We start from the raw sequence: 22,433 nt of genomic DNA on the forward strand, positions 1-22,433 counted from the left end.
AACAAAATAATTTGCACTACATATGGATTAAATAAAGGTTGATTAATAATCATAAGGTGGAACATCTTATATGTAAGTAGTTAATATTTTAAAGTCATATGAAAAAATTGTAAAAATTAGAGTTTTTGACAGTAACCACAAAGTAATTAAAACCGTTTGTAACGTTCACTGACTGTGGTTCACTGCCATTCGCACTGGACGACATCATTACGACCTTCTGTGGGGGAGATCAGTGGCCAGTGCTTTTTAAAAATCATATTAAGTTGACTTCTATATAAAAAAAAAGAGGCGGATTGTTTATAATTGTAATATTTAAATAGCACCCAATGTGATCCCTGTCATCACATTATAATATGATTGCAAAATATCCCTTTGAACAATGGTACATTCCCAGTAGGCCATCTTTCGGTGTAACTTGAACGTTGCAGCTTCCTCTGCTAACAGAGAGTAGTAGATGTTCCGTCCTCCACCTAGCAGCTACCACCATGGCGTCAACTGAGATAGCAAGGCAAGCGGTGAGTAGCCTCATTTTACTCTGGGTGCCATTGTCACTATGAACATAAATCTCTGTTATTTCTTTGCTTGCCTATATAATATGAAATATATAATTTTAGCGTTACGAGGTAGAATTTAATTTGGAATAGGTAAACGCAAGCTATCATCCGTGTTTCGTGGTTTTATTGAAACCCAAATTGAATGTAACGTTGCTAATGAAACGACATATGGTGGCGGTTATCTATCACAAATCTGATGGTGCGTTTCTAAATCTCTAAGTATATCCGGTTTTAAAGTAAGGCCTGCTCATTCGTTGCATTCTTTGAAATATATTCATTCAGGTATTTACATTGTTTTAAGCTAACGCCTACAGATATCCTGTGCTGATGAGCTTAACATACCTTTCAAACTAAATGGTGTTTTGTTAAATGTACTGTGTTAAATACTTTGTTGTAGACCCCTTATTAGCTAACTGATAATAAATCCATCGGTAGTAGGCCATTCATTCTTAACGCCCCCATTTCAGCTCAGCTACGGTGCTCATTTCCGTTATGTTGTTTCATGCAAGTCCCGTTAACTTTCATTCGGGCGTTGTCTTATATTCATAGAAAACATGGACAAAACGGAGCCAGTTATATACATTTAGTCCGTGCAATTTTACAATATTGTGTAAAGTGTGCTCGTTTCTTTTATTTAAGTGGAAAAGAAAGCCTCTACACCAAAAAAAGTGCCCAGAATAACAAGGTTTTGCACTTTGATTTCCATTGTGGCCACACAAAATGAAAATGATTGAGAAAACCTTCTGTGTGTAACTGTGAGTGTTTTAAAAAGCAGGAAAGGTTTCAGGAATGTTGCACTTGCAGCTGAAGAGGAAATGCTGTTTGTTTAGTCACAATACCCCCAGTTTCCCAAATACTCCCTCAGCTGTTTAAACCCAATTTCAACTATCCAAATAATCCACAACTGTCCAGTAGCATCTGCTTGACCCGTTTATTTTAAACTGACCCGCAAACGGAATGTTTTCCTGTCAAAGCCACATTGAAAAGCAACAGTGTGTTACGCTAAGCCACATAATGGCTGGTTGGTTGAGGTTTAGCTGGTTTAGAGCTCTTGCTTTGCCATATAATCTAAATTCTTTGCTTTCCTGCACCTCATAATGCAGACGTGGGCTGCAGAAATGAGATTCGCAGGGATTGAGATACTCACCAGCAGCCACCCGCCCACACACACATGTAACAACAGTGCTTTTACACATTGGTGTTTGGTGTCACTCTGGTCCAGAGATAGACTGTGGACAAACAGAGTAAAGTAGATTGAAAGGGAAGTGCAACTGGCCAAAAATAGGGAGTTTAAGGGTTCAAGTCAAAGTGAAACCTCAAAAACCAAAAATGCTAGCTGTATTAACTTGACTCAATCAGCTTTAAGTGATACATTTATTGTCAAAGCTTTCTGTTTAGTTTTTTCTATTATCTTGACACATACGACAATGCCTTTCCATATATGTACAATGTGGTTTTGAACTGTCTCGTCTGTGGGAAGAAAGTTACTGCTCAGCAAACAGGAAGTGAGCAACATTGCACCTGAAATCAGACTAAAAAATGTAGAGCAAATATGGTGGAAGGTGTGGATACGAGGAAATACAAATGTTTTTTTAAATATGTTGTTATTTATCCACTTAACAACCATTTACAGAGTTGTAAATGTTCATTATATAGTGTTAAATAGAAGTCTGTGCATTTGTACAGAAATGGGAATACAGTGCCGTAACAATGCAAATTAATGCAATGTCAGTGACATGATGTTGTTATGTTGATTTCCTTTTATTTTAGGGTGAAGGTGCTCGCGCTGTCCCTCTGGCAGGCCATGTCGGCTTTGATAGCATGCCTGACCAGTTGGTCAATAAATCTGTCAACCACGGATTCTGCTTCAACATCCTCTGTGTTGGTGAGTATGTCATGCGTGAAAATGCTTTTACTCTCTCTTTCTCCTTGGGCTAAAATACTACTTATTTGCTTCAATGAAAGTCAGGCTTTCCCACAAGATGCAAAGCATGTTGCTCAGTATTTGATGCGCTTAGATTCCTTCGGGCAAGTCAGCATTGGCTGCCATGATGAGTAAGATGCTCTGGGTTAAGATAGGAACTTCATTATTTAATTTAAGTGTACATTTTTTGTATCAGTATGGCTGTCACACTATACAGAGCAAGTGTTTTGCTGGATTTGTGAGAACACTGAGAAATGGTGCCTGAGTTGTTTTATATGGACAAGTCAGTTCGGCTTCAATAAGTGCTTGGATTATTCTGTCAAATACACTCAAGTACCTTTTTATTAGATGCACTCAAATACAACTAATGAAATATAATACGACAGTCCCTCACTAAACCCGAGCTTTTTGCAAGCGATGATTCAGTTTGTGTTCAAGATGGCGTTGGTAGGCGTTGATAAAACTTTATGGCCATTTTTGGTGCTGTTTTCATTTCAGTGTGTTCTGGATAATACGAAGCTTTGCTTATATTTTCCCACTTTACGTGTATAAATGAGTGCTGCTGGTTAGAACTTCAGATGTTTAGGCAACATTGCATTACTGCCCGCCACACACAGTCCAACTATATTTGTTATTTGGAATTATGTTGTTTCAGTGGCACATCAAATTGCCAAGCAGCAATGGAAAAGTACATGTTTTTTTCCCCACATTTTGGTTTGTTTTTCCCAATTACACCTTCTAATGTTAGTCTACACAGAGAGGAAGGCATGCCACCAACACACTGAACTCTAGACGGATATTTTCTATATCACATTTCTGGTGATGCTACAGTTTTACTACCAGCAGTAGCAAACATGACAATTTGGGTTCTAAGACCCTGTATGCTATCTATTTTAGGATGTGTTCCTATTTAGAGGTCTAGTTACATAACTACAATGTGTGTCTTTAAAGATTTTCATGAAAGGAAATGCCTGGTGGGCATTTCTAGTGGCATGGTTTTGACTCGCCTCCAAGCTGAAACTATTTTGTGGTGTTTATATCTGGGTATGAGTGAAAGGCAAAAAAGCAAACAACAATGTGTTTAAACAAACTCAGAATTTAAACAAACCATATTTATTTGGTGGTAATACTAATACTAAACTCTTTAGAGAAATATAAGTACAAACCAGTCCAGAATATGGAGCCAAAAATGATGCTATACACTAAGAATAGCATTTGTTGTAGACAGCAAATGCTATTGTGTGACTCACAAGTGCAGCGGTTCAAAGTAGTATAAGCATTGCTTGAGGCAAAGACAAGTGATCTTGTGATTTGTATAATTTGGTTGTGGTTTAAATTTCAAAGAGGGAATCAAAGATGTAGAGGTGTTTGTTTCCATTGGGCTAAAAGATGATTGGCTTTACTGCACATGGTTAGTTATTGAGGATTGGTTTGCAACTCTTTCCTGTTTACCCCTTAGTTTCTAGGTGGCCAAATTGCCTTCAGCATGAGAGACTGACTAAAACTGAGGTCAGAAACAGGCAAAGTGACCGTTGATGCATCAGTTTCTGTGGATTATGAGGGAACGATAAGATTTGGATCATATAGAGATATCCTATTAAAATAGGCTAACATGCTTAGACTGTAGGTCAGGCTCAGTTGAATTAAAAATAGAATTTCTTACACAGGGAGCTCTGAATCTGAGTCATCTGACTGCCTCTCAAAGTAATGGAGGATTCATCAGTAGATAACAAGCCTCTCCTTCTGCTATTTTGAAAATGACGTGTTTAGCTTGTCATTCTACAACACTGGGTTGCAACAGAATACAATTGTATTCTATTTATGCTACACAAGAAAAACAAAACAAAATCAATGCATTTTTTGAACTGTAATCAAAGTGAGTTTAGGGTTAAATTAATCCAAAGCTGACCATGTGTCAAGATCATTAAATATTTGTTAATTTTGAAGGATGCAGGGCAAAGGGATAGACAATAATACAAATTGCCTCACAAAGGTGTCTATTAGAAACATTTCCCATATAAAATTGCTTGAATCTTTTAACACAATGTGCGTAAACCTTGTCGGTTTCTTGCCTTTTTTTTATCAGTTCACAAGTAACTGTTAATGTATTTAGATTTTTGATCAATACTCTAGACGCTGTGTATCTTTAGAAATGATAGATATTGCCGTGTTAGTGGAGTTGGAGTACACATTTTAGTGTGAAGGAAACCGCAATCAATGTCTCTGCGATCCCAGTAACATGAGGCATTTACTCTGTTTCCTAGGTGAGACGGGTCTGGGGAAGTCCACCCTCATGGACACATTGTTCAACACCAAGTTTGAGGGCGAGCCCACCCAGCACAACCAGCCGGGAGTCACGCTGAAGTCCAACACCTACGAGCTCCAGGAGAGTAACGTGCGCCTCAAACTCACCGTCGTCAACACGGTGGGATTCGGAGACCAAATCAACAAAGAGGACAGGTAAATGGTACCGGACACATGGGCCCAGTTTGAGGTTTGATCAAAGAACACTGGATTCTTTCTCTTCGTGACAGACTCTTTGTGAGCAGTAACCAAAATCCACACTTGATCATGCAGACTAAATTCCTCACATACAATGAATCTGTGGGAGCCCTGAACATTTTTGGAGCTCAGGTTTCATTCAGTCCTGATCCTGATTAAATTATACCCAAAAAATATCAAGTCTGGTCCCCATTTCCGTTTCCTCAGCAGTTTTGTTGTACATTTCTACAACACGAATAAGATATTGTTATTTTTTCCAAGTATTTAAACAAGACTGCTGTAGAAATAGGTCTGAAACTATTTCATCAAACATAAAATATTGAACCGAGCTTACAATCCACAACCTAAATTCTGTCTCTGCTGCTGAAGTCAGTTCAGGGCGAGATGTTATGTGAGCTCCAACTCTGTAAGCTCTGTGTAATAGGAAGGCTATGGATATTTCCAGGTTTCACAGTTTGTTTAGTATCAAATTGCAAATCATAGAGGAAGTAACTTAGACTAACTGCAGTTTGCACACGCACACTTTCATTGCCATGAGAACTGCCCCTGGCAGAAAGTCCTCTGGTATGTACACAAGCTGTGTGTTTCTCTGTGTTTGTGTGTTTGTGTGTGTGTGTGTGTGTGTGTGTGTTGGGAGGGTTGAAGCTTCCTGGACTCCTTAAAGTTTGGGGTCAAACCTCTTTCTCTGCCATTTTCTATAGCATGTATCCTTTCCTTTGCCCTCTTTTTCAGATAATATTTAAACAAATGTTATTGTGTTGTCTATTTATTGAAAATGAATAAACATTTGTGATATTAATTGTTATACTCTAGAACAGGGGTAGCTAACACGGTGCCCACGGGCACTTAGTCGCCCGCAGAGGCAACGTGAGTCGCCCGCGGGGCATGTTCTAAAAATAGCTCGCCAAGCAAATCCAAAATGTATAAAATACACAAAACAAAAAAGGAAATGTAATTAAAAGAATCTACCCTATGCATAAACGAAACCTAAATCATAGCGAACTATATCTACTTACTACAACTCTATATCTATCCAACACCCCTCCTCCCCCACAATGAATATCGACCAATCACGTTCTTGCTTGATTTGCGGGACCAGCGTTGCTGTCGGGAAGAAAAGCAATGTGGCACCTCCCCGCTGATTTTCCTTCTGGCAGAATCTACATAACACATCAGCCCCATTGAACAGCCTATCATGCCAGCCTATACAACACATGAGGGGCAGAGTTTTACTCTGTGTGTTCAACTTGCATATTTATTTATTGCACTTATTGCACACACACGCATTGTGTAATTTCCACTGGGGACAGGGGGGACATGTCCCCCGCTCTTTTCGAAATCCCGTTTGTGTCCCCCCACTTCACAAATATGTTTATTATTATTTGTTATCACGCAAAAAAAAAGAAAGAATGCTAACTAGGATATAACTATAAGATAAGAATAAACAAGTTTAAATGATTTGCTATTGGCTGTGATCATATTCTAAAGTTGTTTGCATTATTGAAAAGTATACAGCTCCCTTTCATCTGAGTGTTGAGAGCTATATCCATAAATTCATTTTGTGCTCAAAGTGCACCAGATTGATGCATGTAACTTCAACATTTAAAAGAAACATCTTCCCGGGTGAGTATGCCCCCTGACCCCCCTAGAGGAGGTGAGGCCCGTCCACCCCCAAATAAAGCAGGTTAAAAAATTAAATTGAATACATGTTCTTTTAGTAAACACTGAAAACGGGTCCCACAGACCCAAACAGCACACAAAGGTTAAAGGTCAGCATATAATAATGTTAAAATGTGCTAAATATATACACTGCAAAAAACAAAAAAATGAGGAGTAAAAGTAGCCCCTGACTTGTTTTATTTTTTGAAAGTAGCCCTCACCCTAAAAAAGGTTGGTGACCCCTGCTCTAGAAGAAAACATTGTGTTTTTTGCATCCTTGAGAACAAAATTAAAAGCTTGATGTATAGAAGTCCAATTGACGAGCGTTGACTGAATGCTTAAACATTTAAAAGGCATATATGGGATTTTGGGGGCAGGGAACCCAAAAAAGGGGTCAGTGTGTCCTTTTCCAGTCAAGTGTGAAATGTTTTGGTATTGTTGAGTAATAGGTAAATGTATGAGATAATGTAGCAGTATATCCAAAGAAAATAAGGTATGCTCAAAAACGTCCCTGTTTCTTCTTTTTCCGACAGCTACAAGTCTATCGTGGAGTTCATCGATGCCCAGTTTGAAGCGTATCTACAAGAGGAGCTGAAAATCAAGCGCACGCTACACAGCTATCACGACACACGCATCCACGCGTGTCTTTATTTCATAGCACCCACGGGACACTCGCTCAAATCCCTGGACTTGGTGACCATGAAGAAACTTGATAGCAAGGTGAGCCTTGCTTCACTTCCTAAATCGATTATCATTATCAGCAAGAAGACATTTTCATGCATTTAAGTTTCCAGTAGAATTTGACATCTTTTTTAATCCAGGGGATAACTTTTTCAGAGACCCACTTTCAATGTTAGCGTAAAAGGAGAGGGATAGTTGCACTGCAGCAGCATGATGCTAAGAAATTACTATTGTAATGCCTAAGAAACATAAACAGACCTACCTTTAAAATGTCAAAGACATCAGTGTTTCCCACAGAATTTGATTCTATTTGTGGGGGCACCGCACCCCCCCCCGACAAGAAAAGCCAAAGGCCCCTTTACCTATTCGGGTGGTCCATGCATCCACCCCCCCCCTCAAATAAGATAATACATGCGAGTTCATGGCTACTGTAGACAACGATCTTGTTGCTCTGTGTTGCGTTGTTAATGAGTGAAACACACCGGTGTTGAGGACCTGTGGGGTTTATTCTCCCAAACATATCATTTACTATTTACAATTCAGGCATTTAGCCATTTAGCAGACGCCTTATTCCAAAGCGACTTACAATTACCAATTACAGGGACATTCTCCCTGGAGTAACCGAGGGCTAAGTGCCTTACTCAAGGGCACACTAGTGGTGGTGTTCCAGGCAGGATTTGAACTCGTAACCTTCCGATCATCAGCCCACCTCACTATCCGTTAGACTACCAAATAAGAAAGAAAAAAGAATTATTAATAATAATACTTTTTTATTTTTTTATGAGATCCATTTGTGGCGGACGATATTTAATTGTGGCGGCCCGCCACAAATAAATCAATGTATGGGAAACACTGGACATACTGTAGGTAAAGCCTTTGCCACTGCGTTGTTGTGTGTCGCATTTTATCTATCTACTCTAGTCATGGGTCATGAAGTCTTTCTAGGCCATCTGCCTGCATGCTAATTGGCTCTGGTCTTGTTACTGAGGCGGTGTAGGTCAGCTGTGAAACCACTCAGCTCAGTGACTGCGTCCTCGTTTTTTGTGTGAGGGTCTTTCCACAGTAGCTTATTTGCATGGACCTCCTGGCTCCTGTAGAAAGAGACGGCTCAGTGTTTGCCAGAGCAGCTGATCCCTCTGGCGAGTGCTCACAACAGCGTGATCCAGAAAGCATCCTCCCCTGTGTACACATCCACCTCAGGGAGGGGGGGCTGAAACAATACTCTATTAAAGTGTCCACGGCCAAGCTGAATCCTTACTACACTCAGGGGTGCTGTTAAGTTTTACTTGTTCAAATGCCCGTGAGCTGTGTTGTTAGTTAAAGGGGCCCACAGCTGGAGAGCTAATACTGTGGGATTGTGTGGGCGACAGGACTCGTAGAAAACAGTTGGGTGGGAGTGAAAGTCTCATTTCTTCTATCAGCAAGTTGTATGCATTAGAATGACACATTTCCTGTTTGAATAACATGGATCGCATTCTTGCTGTTGAAATCATTCTATTTAAGTGATATGGAGCAGGAGCCTGCTGCTCCCTTTGCTGCTCTGTTTATAACTCTGTTCTTAAGAATGTGTAATTGTCTGCAATCCACAAAGGCCTGGAGCTAGATAGAGGTACTGTGATGTGTTGAATGGTGAAGAGATGTTCAGTAACCATTCCTTAAGGACATTTTAATTTAAATATGTTTTACAATCCTTGGCAAACTGTGATTGAAAGCACAACATAAATAATTATCTGTGTTTTGTATTCCGTTATTAAACCTGAATGCTGTTCAGTTGAGGCTACTACTTCTATAAGACCAGCTTTATCTGATTTACAATGACTTTGATCTTTTGGCCCTTTTTGTAGAAAACATCCACTACTTTCTATATTTGAACTTAATTAATGGCGTTTGCGAAAATTGATGGAGAGAGATCTATTTATCGGCTGCCCATCTGAAAGTGTTGTCTGCACCTTGTCATTGTGTCAAAGTACTTATAAATAACGTTAAGTTTAAAGTATAAATAAATATGAAAAAGGGGGTAGGACATGATAAGCATAACATTCTTAGGGTCCTTTTGAGACTGCCATACTTTATTGTGTTGTTAATTGATAGTTTGATGTATGTGTTTGCTGTGTATTCTTTCCTGTTCAGAAAACAAACCAAATTCTTTCTTATTTCTCAACCTCAGGTCAACATTATCCCAATCGTTGCCAAGTCGGATGCCATCTCCAAGAGCGAGTTGGCCAAGTTTAAAATCAAAATCACCAGCGAGCTGGTGAGCAACGGGGTGCAGATCTACCAGTTCCCCACTGACGACGAGTCTGTGGCAGAGATCAACTCCACCATGAACGTAAGGCTCAAAAAGGACATCACATGTTTTACACAGGCTCATCTCATTGAATAAACACAGAAGTACAGAAGATACATTCATAGAAATTCCTTAAGAATACATTATTTTCTGATTGACCATAAATATATATCTATCCATTCTGTGCGTTCACACATTTAATTCCAAGACAAACGGGTGTTAAAATACATTTCTCCTTCTTGTCCACGGGGGAATTTATACTTTCACCCTGGACAATATTTTATTTTGTATAACAAACAGAAACATAAACACTCACACAATAAGACACAAACAATCAGATGATGTGAACATTTTTTGAGATGCTGTTTGACCCAATCTATATTATTATCTAACAATATGAAATCTCGCACACTCAAGTCCACCTGACCATGGCTGTGTTAATGGACTGATTTTCTGTATCATACTTCTTTTCGCTTTTAACAGTGTTTACTATATATTCCGTTTTGCTTTACCGGCATGACCAGCATGTGATGTAGAATCAGGACAGACCTCCTCTGTGTGTGCTCAGGCATTCAGGAAGCCGCCTCATGCTGGGAGGAGTTTGTTCAGAGCGGCACAATCAGCCCGCTCACTCTGCAGGAAGCTGCTGTGTGGGAACGAGCCTCAGTCACTGACAGATGAGCCGAGGCTCCCTTAACTGTTTACTGATCTGTGCAAAGGCCTACCCAACTGATTGTGTTAGTATGCTGCCTCTGGGCTGTTGTTGTACGATCTGATCCTGACCCTGTTCTGATATAGAAGTCATCCGCCCTCCTCTCTGAGCTGCTTCTTGCCGTGTGGAAAAATAGGCTCGTAATGGTCGAATTATATAATAAATATAACACGTGTTTCTCTCTTTTCCCTTTGTGATATAATGCTGCTTAGAAAAACATGAACGTAAGTTAACATGTAAGAAGAAGATGGACTTTAGTGTAATAACGAGTAAGCAGAGATGTAATCAAAGCAGAACAGCAGCTTGTAAATGTGCAGTTTGGTTTGTTCTGTGGGGAGACCTTGAGAGATCCTGCTCAGCTCTCAGGTGTTTCACGGAGTACCAACAATGCTTTTCCGTCTGCTCCACAGAGCCATTTGCCATTTGCCGTGGTGGGGAGCACGGAGGAAGTGAAGATTGGGAACAAGATGGTGAAGGCCCGGCAGTACCCCTGGGGGACCGTGCAGGGTAAGCTGAGGTCACATCCTGCACAGGAAATGAGAGCGCGCTGCCTCTCGTCAGAGCTGCTGCAGTTATATAACCTCATTTAGCAGCTATTAACTCCTGCAGATGAACACATATTATGTCGCTTAAAATGTTTCTTTGATTTGGTATTGTGTGTAATGTATTGCAAATAGATGGAGTGTAGATCTGAAACATCAAACTTACTGTATGTGCACTTAAGCTTTCAAATATCTAGTTGCACATGAGGTTCATTGTCATTTGATTAAGCGTTACTTCTGGGGTTTTCATTTCACATCTATAGATCTGTGTTGAAAGTATATCCCTTTCTATACATAACCTCTGAGGGTAAATAGGGCTATCATTTCCAAAAACGGCCCTAAAGCTGAAAGTCAACACTTTTACCTCACATTCAGTGTTCCGTTTTACATGCAGCAAAAATCAAGGAAATCTAATACTTACAAACGGCTCTGTATGATATTTCTGTCCAGAGGCTTTATTTGTCATTGGATCTATTTACTGAGTGAATGTGTGCTTGCATAGTGAACTCACATGGTGTCATACGATCTGAGGGGGGTGTGGAGTTCAGTCCAGTGACACAATCAATAGACGAGCCACAGGACAGGAACACTATTCTGTCCTGGAAAATACTCTCAAGTTATAATTCATTAGAGTTATTTGTTTTAAATCATCTGCTTAATTTTTTATTATTTAATTGTTTGGTCTATAAAATGTCTGGAAATAATTTTGCAAGTCCAAGGGGGAAGTCTTTACATTTCTATTTTGTAAGTCCAAAACCCAGTGATTCCATTTTAATATGAATTAAAACAGAGAAGAGCAGTTTTTTGTGAGGCTAAAACTGCATTTTCTGAAATGTTTACATTCATTTCTGTAGATCAGGGGTGTCAAACTCAATTTCATCGCGGGCTACATTAGCATTATGGTTGCACTCAAAGGGCCGGTTGTAACTTTAAGACGATATAAATATATAAAATAATGTATTATATTACATTATTGCCTCTGCATTGGATTATTATCGGATAGGGTAATAACTTCATAATTAACTACGTCTGAAAGCAGAAGTCTAGCGCAAATAATTGCAAGTCTCTTCAGTGCGCATGTCACAAAATGAGATGCATTGTGGGACATGTTGTTTATTGGCAATGTGCTTCTGTAAAGTGGCAAGTAACCATTACATTACATTACATTGCATTTAGCTGACACTTTTATCCAAAGCGACTTACAGTAAGTACATTCGACCAGGAAGATACAACCTTGAAGAAAACAGAATCATATAAGTACATTAGGTTTCATAGAGCCAAACATTTCAAGTGCAGCCATATAATAAACATATTATATTCTTTGCAAGCTCTTGCGGGCCACATAAAATGAAGTCGCAGGCCGGATTTGGCCCCCGGACCTTGAGTTTGACACCCCTGCTATAGATTGACTTATCAAAAGCCAGCCTATCACTGCAGCTCTCGTAGTATCTGTTTGTACCTCTCACACTAATGCATAATACATAACGAATAGGATCCCATGTTGAGTGAAGCACTTGTTTATCTCTCACTATGATGTGTGTCTTTCACAGTGGAAAATGAGAATCACTGTGACTTCGTCAAGCTGCGGGAAATGCTGATCAGAGTGAACATGGAGGACCTGCGAGAGCAGACTCACACCCGCCACTATGAGCTGTACCGCCGCTGCAAACTGGAGGAGATGGGCTTCAAGGACACGGACCCTGACAGCAAGCCCTTCAGGTACAACAGGAGAGGAGACCGCTCCCAAACAGCTGGACCGCTCTGCATCCACATATCATTGAAACGTTTTTACCTTTGCAAGATTGTATCAGTCTGTGTCTTGTTGTCTTTGTCTGTTTATGAATTGTTGTACTCCCTTTTTCCTTTGTCAGTCTGCAGGAGACGTATGAAGCGAAGAGGAACGAGTTCATGGGGGAACTGCAGAAAAAGGAGGAAGAAATGAGACAGATGTTTGTCCAAAGAGTGAAAGAGAAGGAGGCTGAGCTCAAAGAAGCCGAGAAAGAGGTGCGTCCTTTCATCATCCTGTTCATCACTTGTTAAGGGAAGTTCCTGCCTTTGCATTCAATAACCTAAAGCATGGTTTGTCTCACGATAGCTGCACGAGAAGTTTGACCGTCTGAAGAAGCTCCACCAGGACGAGAAGAAGAAAGTGGAGGACAAGAGGAAGTCCCTGGACGACGAGCTCAACATGTTCAAACAGAAAAAGACTGCCGCAGAGCTCTTGCAGAACCAGGCCCAGCAGGCAGGGGGCTCCACCACACTCAAGAGGGACAAAGAGAGGAAAAAGTAAGTATTGTTCTCTTCTTCCTGTGCCTTCCTCACATCTCTCCGTACATGTTAGGGGCTTCAGACCACCTCCAGAGGTTTCAGGATTGAAAAGTCTGGATGCTATGGAGCTGTGACGAACAATACCACATGTTATTACATTGACCTTTCATAATGTTGATCATTTGCCAAAACAAGTACCGGTACATAAATATAGCTGCCACTAACTATGTGAGAAGCTGTTTGTTGTAAAGCCTTTGGGGTCTTTATGACGGAAATGTGTAGCTTGATCCTGACAGAAATGCAAACTCATTCATTCGACTTTATGCAGACGGAACTTAATTTCCGTCTGTTCCTCTAATATCACCAAGCGCTTAGTGGTGTCTTTGTCAGCACTCGTTAATAATACGCCTTATATTTGCATAATTTAATGCTTTAAAGTAGTTAAAGGCTCAGCTTAAGCTCAAGGCTTCTCACTCTGCTCTGTATTTCTGAGAGGCAGAAGAATGCTCCAGTTTGCCCTCTATATAATAACGGAGAATATGTTAAGCATTGAATTCCTCGCTAAGAGAGCTGACCAGAATTCATAATTTATCACCAATGTGGAAAATGATGAGGAGCAGAGAAGGGGAGAGACTGGTGGAAATGACTCCCTATCCTCATCTAAATAGTTGAACAATTGCCAACAGTCAGAAATCATCATGAAATGAAACCCCCCTGAACAGATCTGTGTAAATGACTTTATAGCATCTCTGTCAACAATTACTTGACAGTTCCATTAGCTTGAAAGGGTCTGATCAAAGTTTATAATTGTTGAAGTGGAAACTATTTGACAGTGGCCACTCCTCTGGTTTCAATGAATCTCGAGTATTCACTTTCAATGTTGTTCCCCTGACATTAACTTTGTTCCTTCCAACACTATATCAATAGTTTCATTATACCATGAGAGTACGAGACTGTCTGTCGCAACATGTTTGTCAGTGTTGGAAGCCAGAAGTGTTTTTGTGTGGTTGAGGTCTATGTGTGCGGGTCCCTTCCTGTTGGTAATCAACTGCTGGTTTTGTGTTGAAGCTGATGTGACGACGTGCCTGTTAAAAAAGGAAGAAGACACTTGCACTGAGAAGGTTCTTGTTGCTTTATTTTTTCTTCCCTGTTAATTTTTTTTCTTCACAGCCACTTCTTTTCTTTATGAGCTCTGCCTGGATACATTTTCTCTTCCTTAAGGGGCCGCTGCGCCACTTTGTCCGTGGTACACTGGTTAAAACTGACTTTGACTTCAAGCGTTAACACAGATCATGTTTGTTTATCTGTCAGTGTTTTCTTCAGATCCCAGTTGACACAGATATTGATGAGTGCTTGTAAATCTGTCCTGTGAGTGCATGTGTCACCTATGTTGCATCCATAATCTTTTCCAGTTAACTCCTCCTACTTGCTGCATGCTGCATGGGGCATCTTTTTCTGGTAAGACACCACCTACGAAATATAACAAAAAAAGATATTAAACTTTAATTTCTGACAAGTACATGAATAAAGATATAATGTCAAATATTCTTATAAACTCATCACATGCATTTATGTAGGAATAAAGACTTAATTAGTATAACATTTGATAAATCAAGTCTTTTTGATTCTATTTTTCTGACATTGTACCTAACAGTTTTTTTCTTAAATGTCTTACTTTTCATTTAAAGTAGCATAACAAAGTATTTAATTTGACTTGCCTTAGACATCAGGAATCCTGTAAAAGGTCCTCAAACTGGGAAGGCTTCTACACTACCAAGTGTCTGAGGAGTTAATCTATTCTGCAGATACTCTCCATTTTTTCCCTTCATTGACTCTGACTTCCTGCACCTGGCCTACATTTAGAACAGGCTATATTTAAGCATTTCATTACAATCAAATGAACTTCTTTCCAAACTATTATCTAAATGAAATGCATTAAATGTAATATTTGAAGTTATATAAATGTGCTAAAATATGATAAATGGGCACAGTTATTCAGGTATGTGAGAGTTGCAAGCCTAAAGTATATCCTTGTTAACATCTGTCTCGATCATATCCTTGAGCTGGCAGTGTTTACCGTCCTTGTGCTGCCTCCTAAATAATCCGGTTTATTAGATCCCCACACACCCATTTGATATACTGCCCCATCTGCCTCTCAAAACCCACAACAGTGTCTTTTTTGTGGCTCTCCAATGGCCTTTCCCACTCGCACAGCGATCACACAAAGAGCCATTGAACGCTGAAGTGAGGTCACAGCAGAGCAGCAAACACCCTCAGGGCCCATCGCTGTTTGTGGAGATGACATGTTTTGTTGATCTCGCAGCCATACGACGACCCTCCTCCTTGAGTGGATACATAAGCCAAATCCACAGAGGGGAGATGTTGTTGAGACTCAACCGCTGGGGAGGGTCGAACAGAACAAAGGCATCTGTCTTGCAATCTGTAAACTCCTCAAGCTGCTCAGCACTGTTAAAATAGATGCAAACAAGCTGCTGTTTGATGAGGAAGACAATCAGACACATTGTTTAAAGCTCAGGCGGGACAAAACCTCTACAAAAACCAAAATGATTCAAAGAAATAGATGACTGTGCTGCCACCCTAACTTCTAAACTTTTGTTGAGCTGCCTTGAAAGCACGATCTGATCTAATCTGGTCACGAAAGTTGATGTCATGTCACCCATGTGAAACAGTGTTGATGATTGAACTCAAAGGAAGCATTAACAGCCCTTCTCTCTCATTTCCAGCTTAGGATTCCTGTAGAAAAAGTGCTCCCTTGTGGCCGTCCTGCTGTGAATGAGTTTCCACCCCATCATCTTTTTTACAGAGCCCCATCCTTCCCCCCGCCTCACCCTCACCCAACCTCCATAATTCAACCCTCCACATGCCCCCCCCCCCCCCCCCCCCTGCTCTCTGGAAGACGCTGGGCATTGCTATCGGTTTGACATCACTCTGTGTTTATTTTGCTGAATGACGCTTGTGTGGTATGTTGTTTATACAAGCAGTTATTTAGCTTGTCTTCTTAGAAACATTTACAAAATAATGCATTCCATGTTTTGTATTAAAAGATGAATTGCATGATGGGGTGAGCTTTTAAAAACATATTAACATACATGACTACCTTTGTGATGGGCAGAAATGTGTTGAGGGTAAAGTGAAACAGGCGTCAGACAGCAGGGAGAGTACAGTGGCCAAAGATCTGATTGGAGGATGGATTAGGTTCATGTTGATCCATCTTTAGATAAAAGGACAATCATCTAAGTGACTACTTGTCTTAACCTTGCAAACAACAATTGCCAAATTACTTTAAATCATTTAGTCATTGGCTTCAGATCCAGCTCAGGGTGGAGAACAACAACAAAAGTTCACTGGAACATTTTGGGTGATATTTATTTCCCCACCAGTGTTTACATTTTGAGGCATATACACACATAATTGCATAATAAACACACACTTTTTTGGGATGTTTGTTGAGGCATATACCATACATTTGGTGGTTATTTTTGACATAGATTATTTGTTATTCATTTCAAGTTATACGATCCTTAAGATTGTAGTCCTGATTGATTGAATGCATAACAAGTTCTAAAAAAGGGATTTGATGTCATGACAATAATGAGGAATATAACTTTAAAGGTTCCTTATAATTCCCTCAGCAATATAGACTTAAATTAGTAAGAATTAAAGAATTGGTTTTATTATTCTTGTCCCTGTGCTGAAGCTGTTTCACTCTACCCAGATGCATGAGTAGTTAGTGAGCCTAATCTCTTTGCCACTTCTCCCATACCTCATTTATTGTCATGTGTTACGTGCATACATGTATTAGCTTTCACATTTGCACTTTTTTATACCCAAATTTGATGTTTTTTTAAAGTATATATATATATATATATTAATGTTGTCAGTGCAATTGTAACTTTCTTTTTTACTTTACTTACTATTGAAGGCACATTTGAAAGTCGATCTTCATGATGTCCACATTGTCCTGCAGGGACCACTGTTGTTTGTATCAGTGTTACACACAAAATAAATATTATCATTAAAGAAATAAAGGCCAATTTTTCACCAAATATACCAATTGTGGCCATAATCATTGTGTATGACAAATATTGCTGTAACGTAGGAGACCAAATGGGGAAAGTGGGAATGCTTGATTTAAATAATGAGGCATTTCAGTTGATGTTTGTATATCGGAGACATTAAGACTCTCTAAATCGAGACAGGAAATTCATTGATCTGATCAGTTATTGCTTGTTTTTCACCACTTCAAGGTTGCTATTATTGTCTCTTGAAAGAGAACACAGTCTTGGATTCAAGACATTCCTGCACCCTGTCCTCATGATTCCAGGGTCAAAATACATCGAGAGAAAGAGCCTCTCCTCCTAATCCTCGGCTCACTGGTGTGTGTGGTTTCACTTTCCTTCGCAGTAATCCCTGGCTCTGCACTGAGTAGCTCCTCAGCCCTCAAGCTTTGCTGAGGGAGCGGCCTTTGTGGGTACTGAGTACCTCAAATGTGACCAGCGGCTTTGTGGACCCCGGGCTTCAGGGTTTCTTAATCATTACCTGCTCTGCTATCATATGGATTCATGTGTGTTTCGCTGCAGCTCTAACCTCACCCCCAGCAATCTAATTCTTGCTTCTTGTGCCTTTTTGCTTTTGTTTATATGCACTGTTTGTGTTTTGATGTGACTAACACTTTTTCCACTTGATTTGGTGCACTTGTTTATTTATTGGCATATTTGGATAATTATTAACACTTTTTCTCATTCAAATGTACCACAGAGGAAAAGACAATCACTAGTGTGCACAATATAATCACAATAATAACTCGGGATGTTATGCTTAATATTTTGTTTTAACAACCATTATCCCAGGGATTTTTATAACCTAATTTTGTATTGTGATAATCAAACATTTTCTACCTGATATTAGATGAACTTCTAAATCTGAAACCTGACCCATGATTTTTGTTTTTCTGCTTTTCCACCTCTCTAACTGCTGGCTTTCTCTCTCTTTGTCTCTTTAGCTTCTTTTAATCTCTCTTGACCACCTGAAGAGGGGATTGCAGCTTCGGCAAGAACTAAGCACCCTTTACCTCTTCCAGTTTTTTCCTCGCTGTATCAACCCTTTTTTATTCTCCCCATCGCATCTCTTTTTGTTGAATATGGCCTTATGTGGACTGGCATGGTATTTCTGACCACCTAGTGAAGCTCTATGAAACCCACACGGGTAGGGAACTGGGCACAGTTTCAATCTTTAATGTCTTAATGTATATAAAGAGTCTCTTGTAGTAAATAAAAGCTGGGGTTCACACATTTGCAGGACTCATAGGGGAAATCATTATTTGATCTTGCACTATGCATTCGTCTTTTCAATAGGATAAGTACTATATTATAGGCCCTTTCACACCGCAGTACCTTTCCCACAAAGGTTCATCAGAACTTAGTTCATGAGAACTCTTTACTTCTCATCATGAACTAAGTACAGATCGCGTCGGAATAAGTCCCTGAGGGAGGATTAGGCAAATTAAACCCGCAGGCAGGCCGCAAACAACTTCACTGCGTATACTGCCACCCGAAGTCCCCGGCCGGAAGTCCCCGGAGTTGGGGTTACTTCCGAGTAAATCGCCAGAACGCCAACACCTCCTCATCTCCACCGCTCCCATGTTTTCTTTTGTGTTGCCATAAGTTAGTCTCTCTGCGTTTGTGCGCTGGGCTAATGCTAATAATGCTAATGCGAGGATAATAAAATGGCGGCTTCACAACATTTTTTGGGAGTTTTACGGGGCGTTGTTTGCAATCCTCCCAGCCAATCAGAAATAGGAACCTTTTTCTCCCACGAAAGTCCCTGCTCTCTAGCAGGGACGGAAAAGGGGATAAAAAGATTCTCATGAACTCATTTTAGTTCCAGATTTTTTTGGTGTGAGCGCAACATTTCGGAACTATATCGGAACTAAAGTGGGAAAAGTACTGCGGTGTGAACGCGCCTCATGTGCACATTAAAAGGAGAGTTTGGATGTTTTAAAGGTGGGTTTCATGAAGTACTTCTCCTAACTCTGTGTATTACCTACAGTACATATACACGTCTCCAGTTTGGAGAAACACAGTTAAATTGAAAATAAACCTAAGCAATGTACTGCTATGGACAGGGGCACTATTTTAGCCACCAATTTACATTGATTTTACTTGTAGTCAGACAGCCATTGCTGACTGGGAACTGATGTTGTTTAATACATGTATGCACTCTCCACCAGACTCCATTGACATGGGTGTCGATGGTCTATCGCTGCCTCAACCAGTTAGTATCTTGGTGTGTGAATTTGTTAAGTATAGATCTAAAGAATGATCAAACATATTCTAAATATAGCGACACGTAAGGTGGCAAAAAAGCGTTTTGCTGTTGCCAGGTCCAGACCTATACATGCTTCAGTGTTTGAACTGTCTGTTTCTCAAATGTAGGGGTGTGCCATAGGTAATAAACTGACTGTATAAGTGCCTCAAGCCTACTTTAAACATTTGTAACTATTCCTTATAAGGGATTAGATGAAACATCAAAGCTTATTTGAAAACAAAACTCATCAAGGACAGAAGCACTTAATGCACTATGTGTAATGTGTTATGGATATAATGAGTTATCACGTTGTTTTTCTTAAATCTATTCAGTTAAAAATGTATATCTCCTGCTCTCTGATTTTATGAACATTACAATCAAATTAAGAGTCATACTCGTGAAAAATCCAAAGCAATATTTCTACTTAGCACTTCATTTGATGGTGCCCATGTTTACATGTCACTGTTAAATACCATGGAGGTCACATGTAATGGCCTTTTGTTACACATTGTGCTTTAATATTCACAAGCCTGTTCTATTTTTTTTTTTTGCATGCATCTTTTTATTTCATTACTGCTGTGATCTTTGACTTTTGACTTGCTTGTTTTTATCCCCTAATAATTCAATTTTGCAGTCTATTTCAACTACATTGTTGTTTTTCTTCAAATGGTGCATTTTATTAAAGTATATTTGATCTGTCCTATGTTTTCAACTCCCTTTGCCAAATCTTAGTATAAGATGGAATTGAACTGAAACCCAGATGGGAGTATTAAAAGGATACTCGTGCATTTGTATAATTTATAAGGATATATTTTGTGTATTGAAGTGGAGACTTGTTGTTTATTACCTATGACCTTTGGACGTGACTCTCTGAGTGTAAAGTAACATTTTGGTGTCAAAAAATGCCATACATTTTTCTAGTATCAGTCATCACCTCTTGTAGTCAAAAACTCTCCCACACTACAAATAATTAAATATCATACTTTAGTTTGATTCCATTGATGTACATTTTCAATAAAAAATATGATCCAGAACTATAACGCTCCCTTGTCTTTTATTTACGGTGTTTGCAGCTCATGGTTTAACTAAATAATATCAATTAGCACTAGTTTTTCTGTGCTGGAAGCTGAAATGACCTGTAATCACCAAATATTATATACGAACAGTATTTATTTTATTGTAATTAAACTTGATCTAATCATGGGCTTTCCAAATACATTGATTCCTTTTTTCTTAGTTTGTGTATGTGTAATACTTGGGCAATATGATTTTGAAAACCAGACTTTACTTTTACACTAGGCTAGACTATTTTTTATTAACTAACTCGGAGAACATTAAATGCAGAAGTTAAGAATATTTGAATAATTAAGTAGTAGGTAAAGTGACCACACGGACTTCACCTTGTGTAAATAAAGCATCTAAATAGACGATTAAGTGTTATAAAATACTTCTTATGACTACTTTTGTGCCTTCATTTTTAGTGAAACTGCAAAGATTTACTTTCAGTCTCTCAACTGATGGATAGCATTTAGCACATTGCTGCTGAAGATGTGTATTGTAAACGTCAGTTAGGTTTTTATTATGTCATATAAGCTTCTGAAGCAAGTGGCCGTTTCTCAATCGCGAGGATGCTTGCTTGGTAGCACATGTCTTCCGAGTCACTTGCTTCAGAAGCTAGGCAAGAATCCTTCCTGGCATTCGGATTCGGAAAACGAAGAGTAGAACAGGCTAGCAAGTGTGCATCATATGAGAGGCCCCGCCTTACATTTTCCGCCACAGATTTGGGGAAATTGGTCCGTGCGCAAAGCATTGTGGAAACTGGCTTCCAAGCCAATATTTCAAGGATGCTACGTCATCGAGTGCCGCCGAAGGACTGTTCCAATCTGCAGCATACTTGGAATTCCACCGAGGCCGTGTCCTTGGTTTGGGGGGAATTTTGAGGCTCCACGTGGGTAGACTTCACATCCTTAAAATCCCCACAATGCTTTGCGCACGGACCAATTTCCGCAAATCTGTGGTGGAAAATGTATGACGCATAACTGCACACTTACTAGCCTGTTACACTCTTCGTTTTCCGAATGCCAGGAAGGATTCTTGCCTAGCTTCTGAAGCAAGTGACTCGGAAGACTTGTGCTACCAAGCATCCTCGCCGTTTCTCAATCACGAGGATACTGGCTTGGTAGTCGCATACTTCCAAGTCACTTCCTTCAGAAACGAAGCAAGTATACTTCCAAGCCACTTCGGAAAACAAAGAAGAATGGAACAGGCTAACAAGTGTGCCACTCTCTCTAACGGTTTCAACATAAATTGTACCGAAAACAAATACCTCAGGATGTCTATCTAATTATGAACTTGCTTTACTTTCACGGAACACATTTTTGGTGATAACAAACAAATGTAACAAAGTAACATATTTACCAACACATGTTCTACGCCACTACATACTTACATTTAAATGTGTGCTGCGTCGGTTCAGCCATTCTCCGCAAGGGTTTTTGAAATTGGTCCGTGCGCAAAGCATTGTGGGGATTTGAAGGTCGCGAAGTCTACCCATGTGCAGCCTCGAAATTTCCCCCAAACCAAGGACGCGGCCTCGGTGGAATTCCAAGTATGCTGGAGATTGGAACAGTCCTTCGGCGACACTCGATGACGTAGCATCCTTGAAATATTGGCTTGGTAGTCGCATACTTCCAAGTCACTTCCTTCAGAAACGAAGCAAGTATACTTCCAAGCCACGGCTTCGTAAAACAGAGAAGAATGGAACAGGCTAACAAGTGTGCCACTCTCTCTAACGGTTTCAACATAAACTGTACCGAAAATAAATACCTCACGATGTCCACCTAATTATGAACTTGCTTTACTTTCACGGAACACATTTTTGGTGATAACAAATGCAACAAAGTAACATATTTACCAACACATGTTCTACGCCACTACATACTTACATTTAAATGTGTGCTGTGCTGCGTCGGTTCAG

The 22,433-nt window shown here is 39.8% G+C and overlaps 1 protein-coding gene across 5 annotated transcripts; it reads left to right on the forward strand.

Annotated features, from left to right (window-relative positions):
* Nucleotides 1-365: 365 nt before the first annotated feature.
* septin6 (septin 6) lies at nt 366-20,490 on the forward strand. 5 transcript variants are annotated; one of them, XM_079670583.1, is made up of 11 exons: nt 366-515; nt 2,325-2,439; nt 4,743-4,938; nt 7,173-7,359; nt 9,488-9,649; nt 10,730-10,826; nt 12,412-12,580; nt 12,733-12,865; nt 12,957-13,147; nt 14,198-14,250; nt 15,874-17,196. In XM_079670583.1, the coding sequence occupies exons 1-10, from the start codon at nt 486-488 to the stop codon at nt 14,199-14,201; spliced, it is 1,284 nt and encodes a 427-aa protein (XP_079526709.1). In that variant the 5' UTR covers nt 366-485; the 3' UTR covers nt 14,202-14,250; nt 15,874-17,196. The 5 variants fall into 5 exon arrangements, with proteins under 5 accessions (XP_079526709.1, XP_079526708.1, XP_079526705.1 ...); XM_079670582.1 differs by lacking the exon at nt 14,198-14,250 and adding an exon at nt 14,542-14,587; XM_079670579.1 differs by lacking the exons at nt 14,198-14,250; nt 15,874-17,196 and adding an exon at nt 17,555-20,490.
* The last annotated feature ends 1,943 nt before the right edge of the window (nt 20,491-22,433 follow it).

Source organism: Notothenia rossii, assembly GCF_949606895.1.
Source record: "Notothenia rossii genome assembly, chromosome: 3".
Lineage (NCBI taxonomy): Eukaryota > Metazoa > Chordata > Actinopteri > Perciformes > Nototheniidae > Notothenia > Notothenia rossii.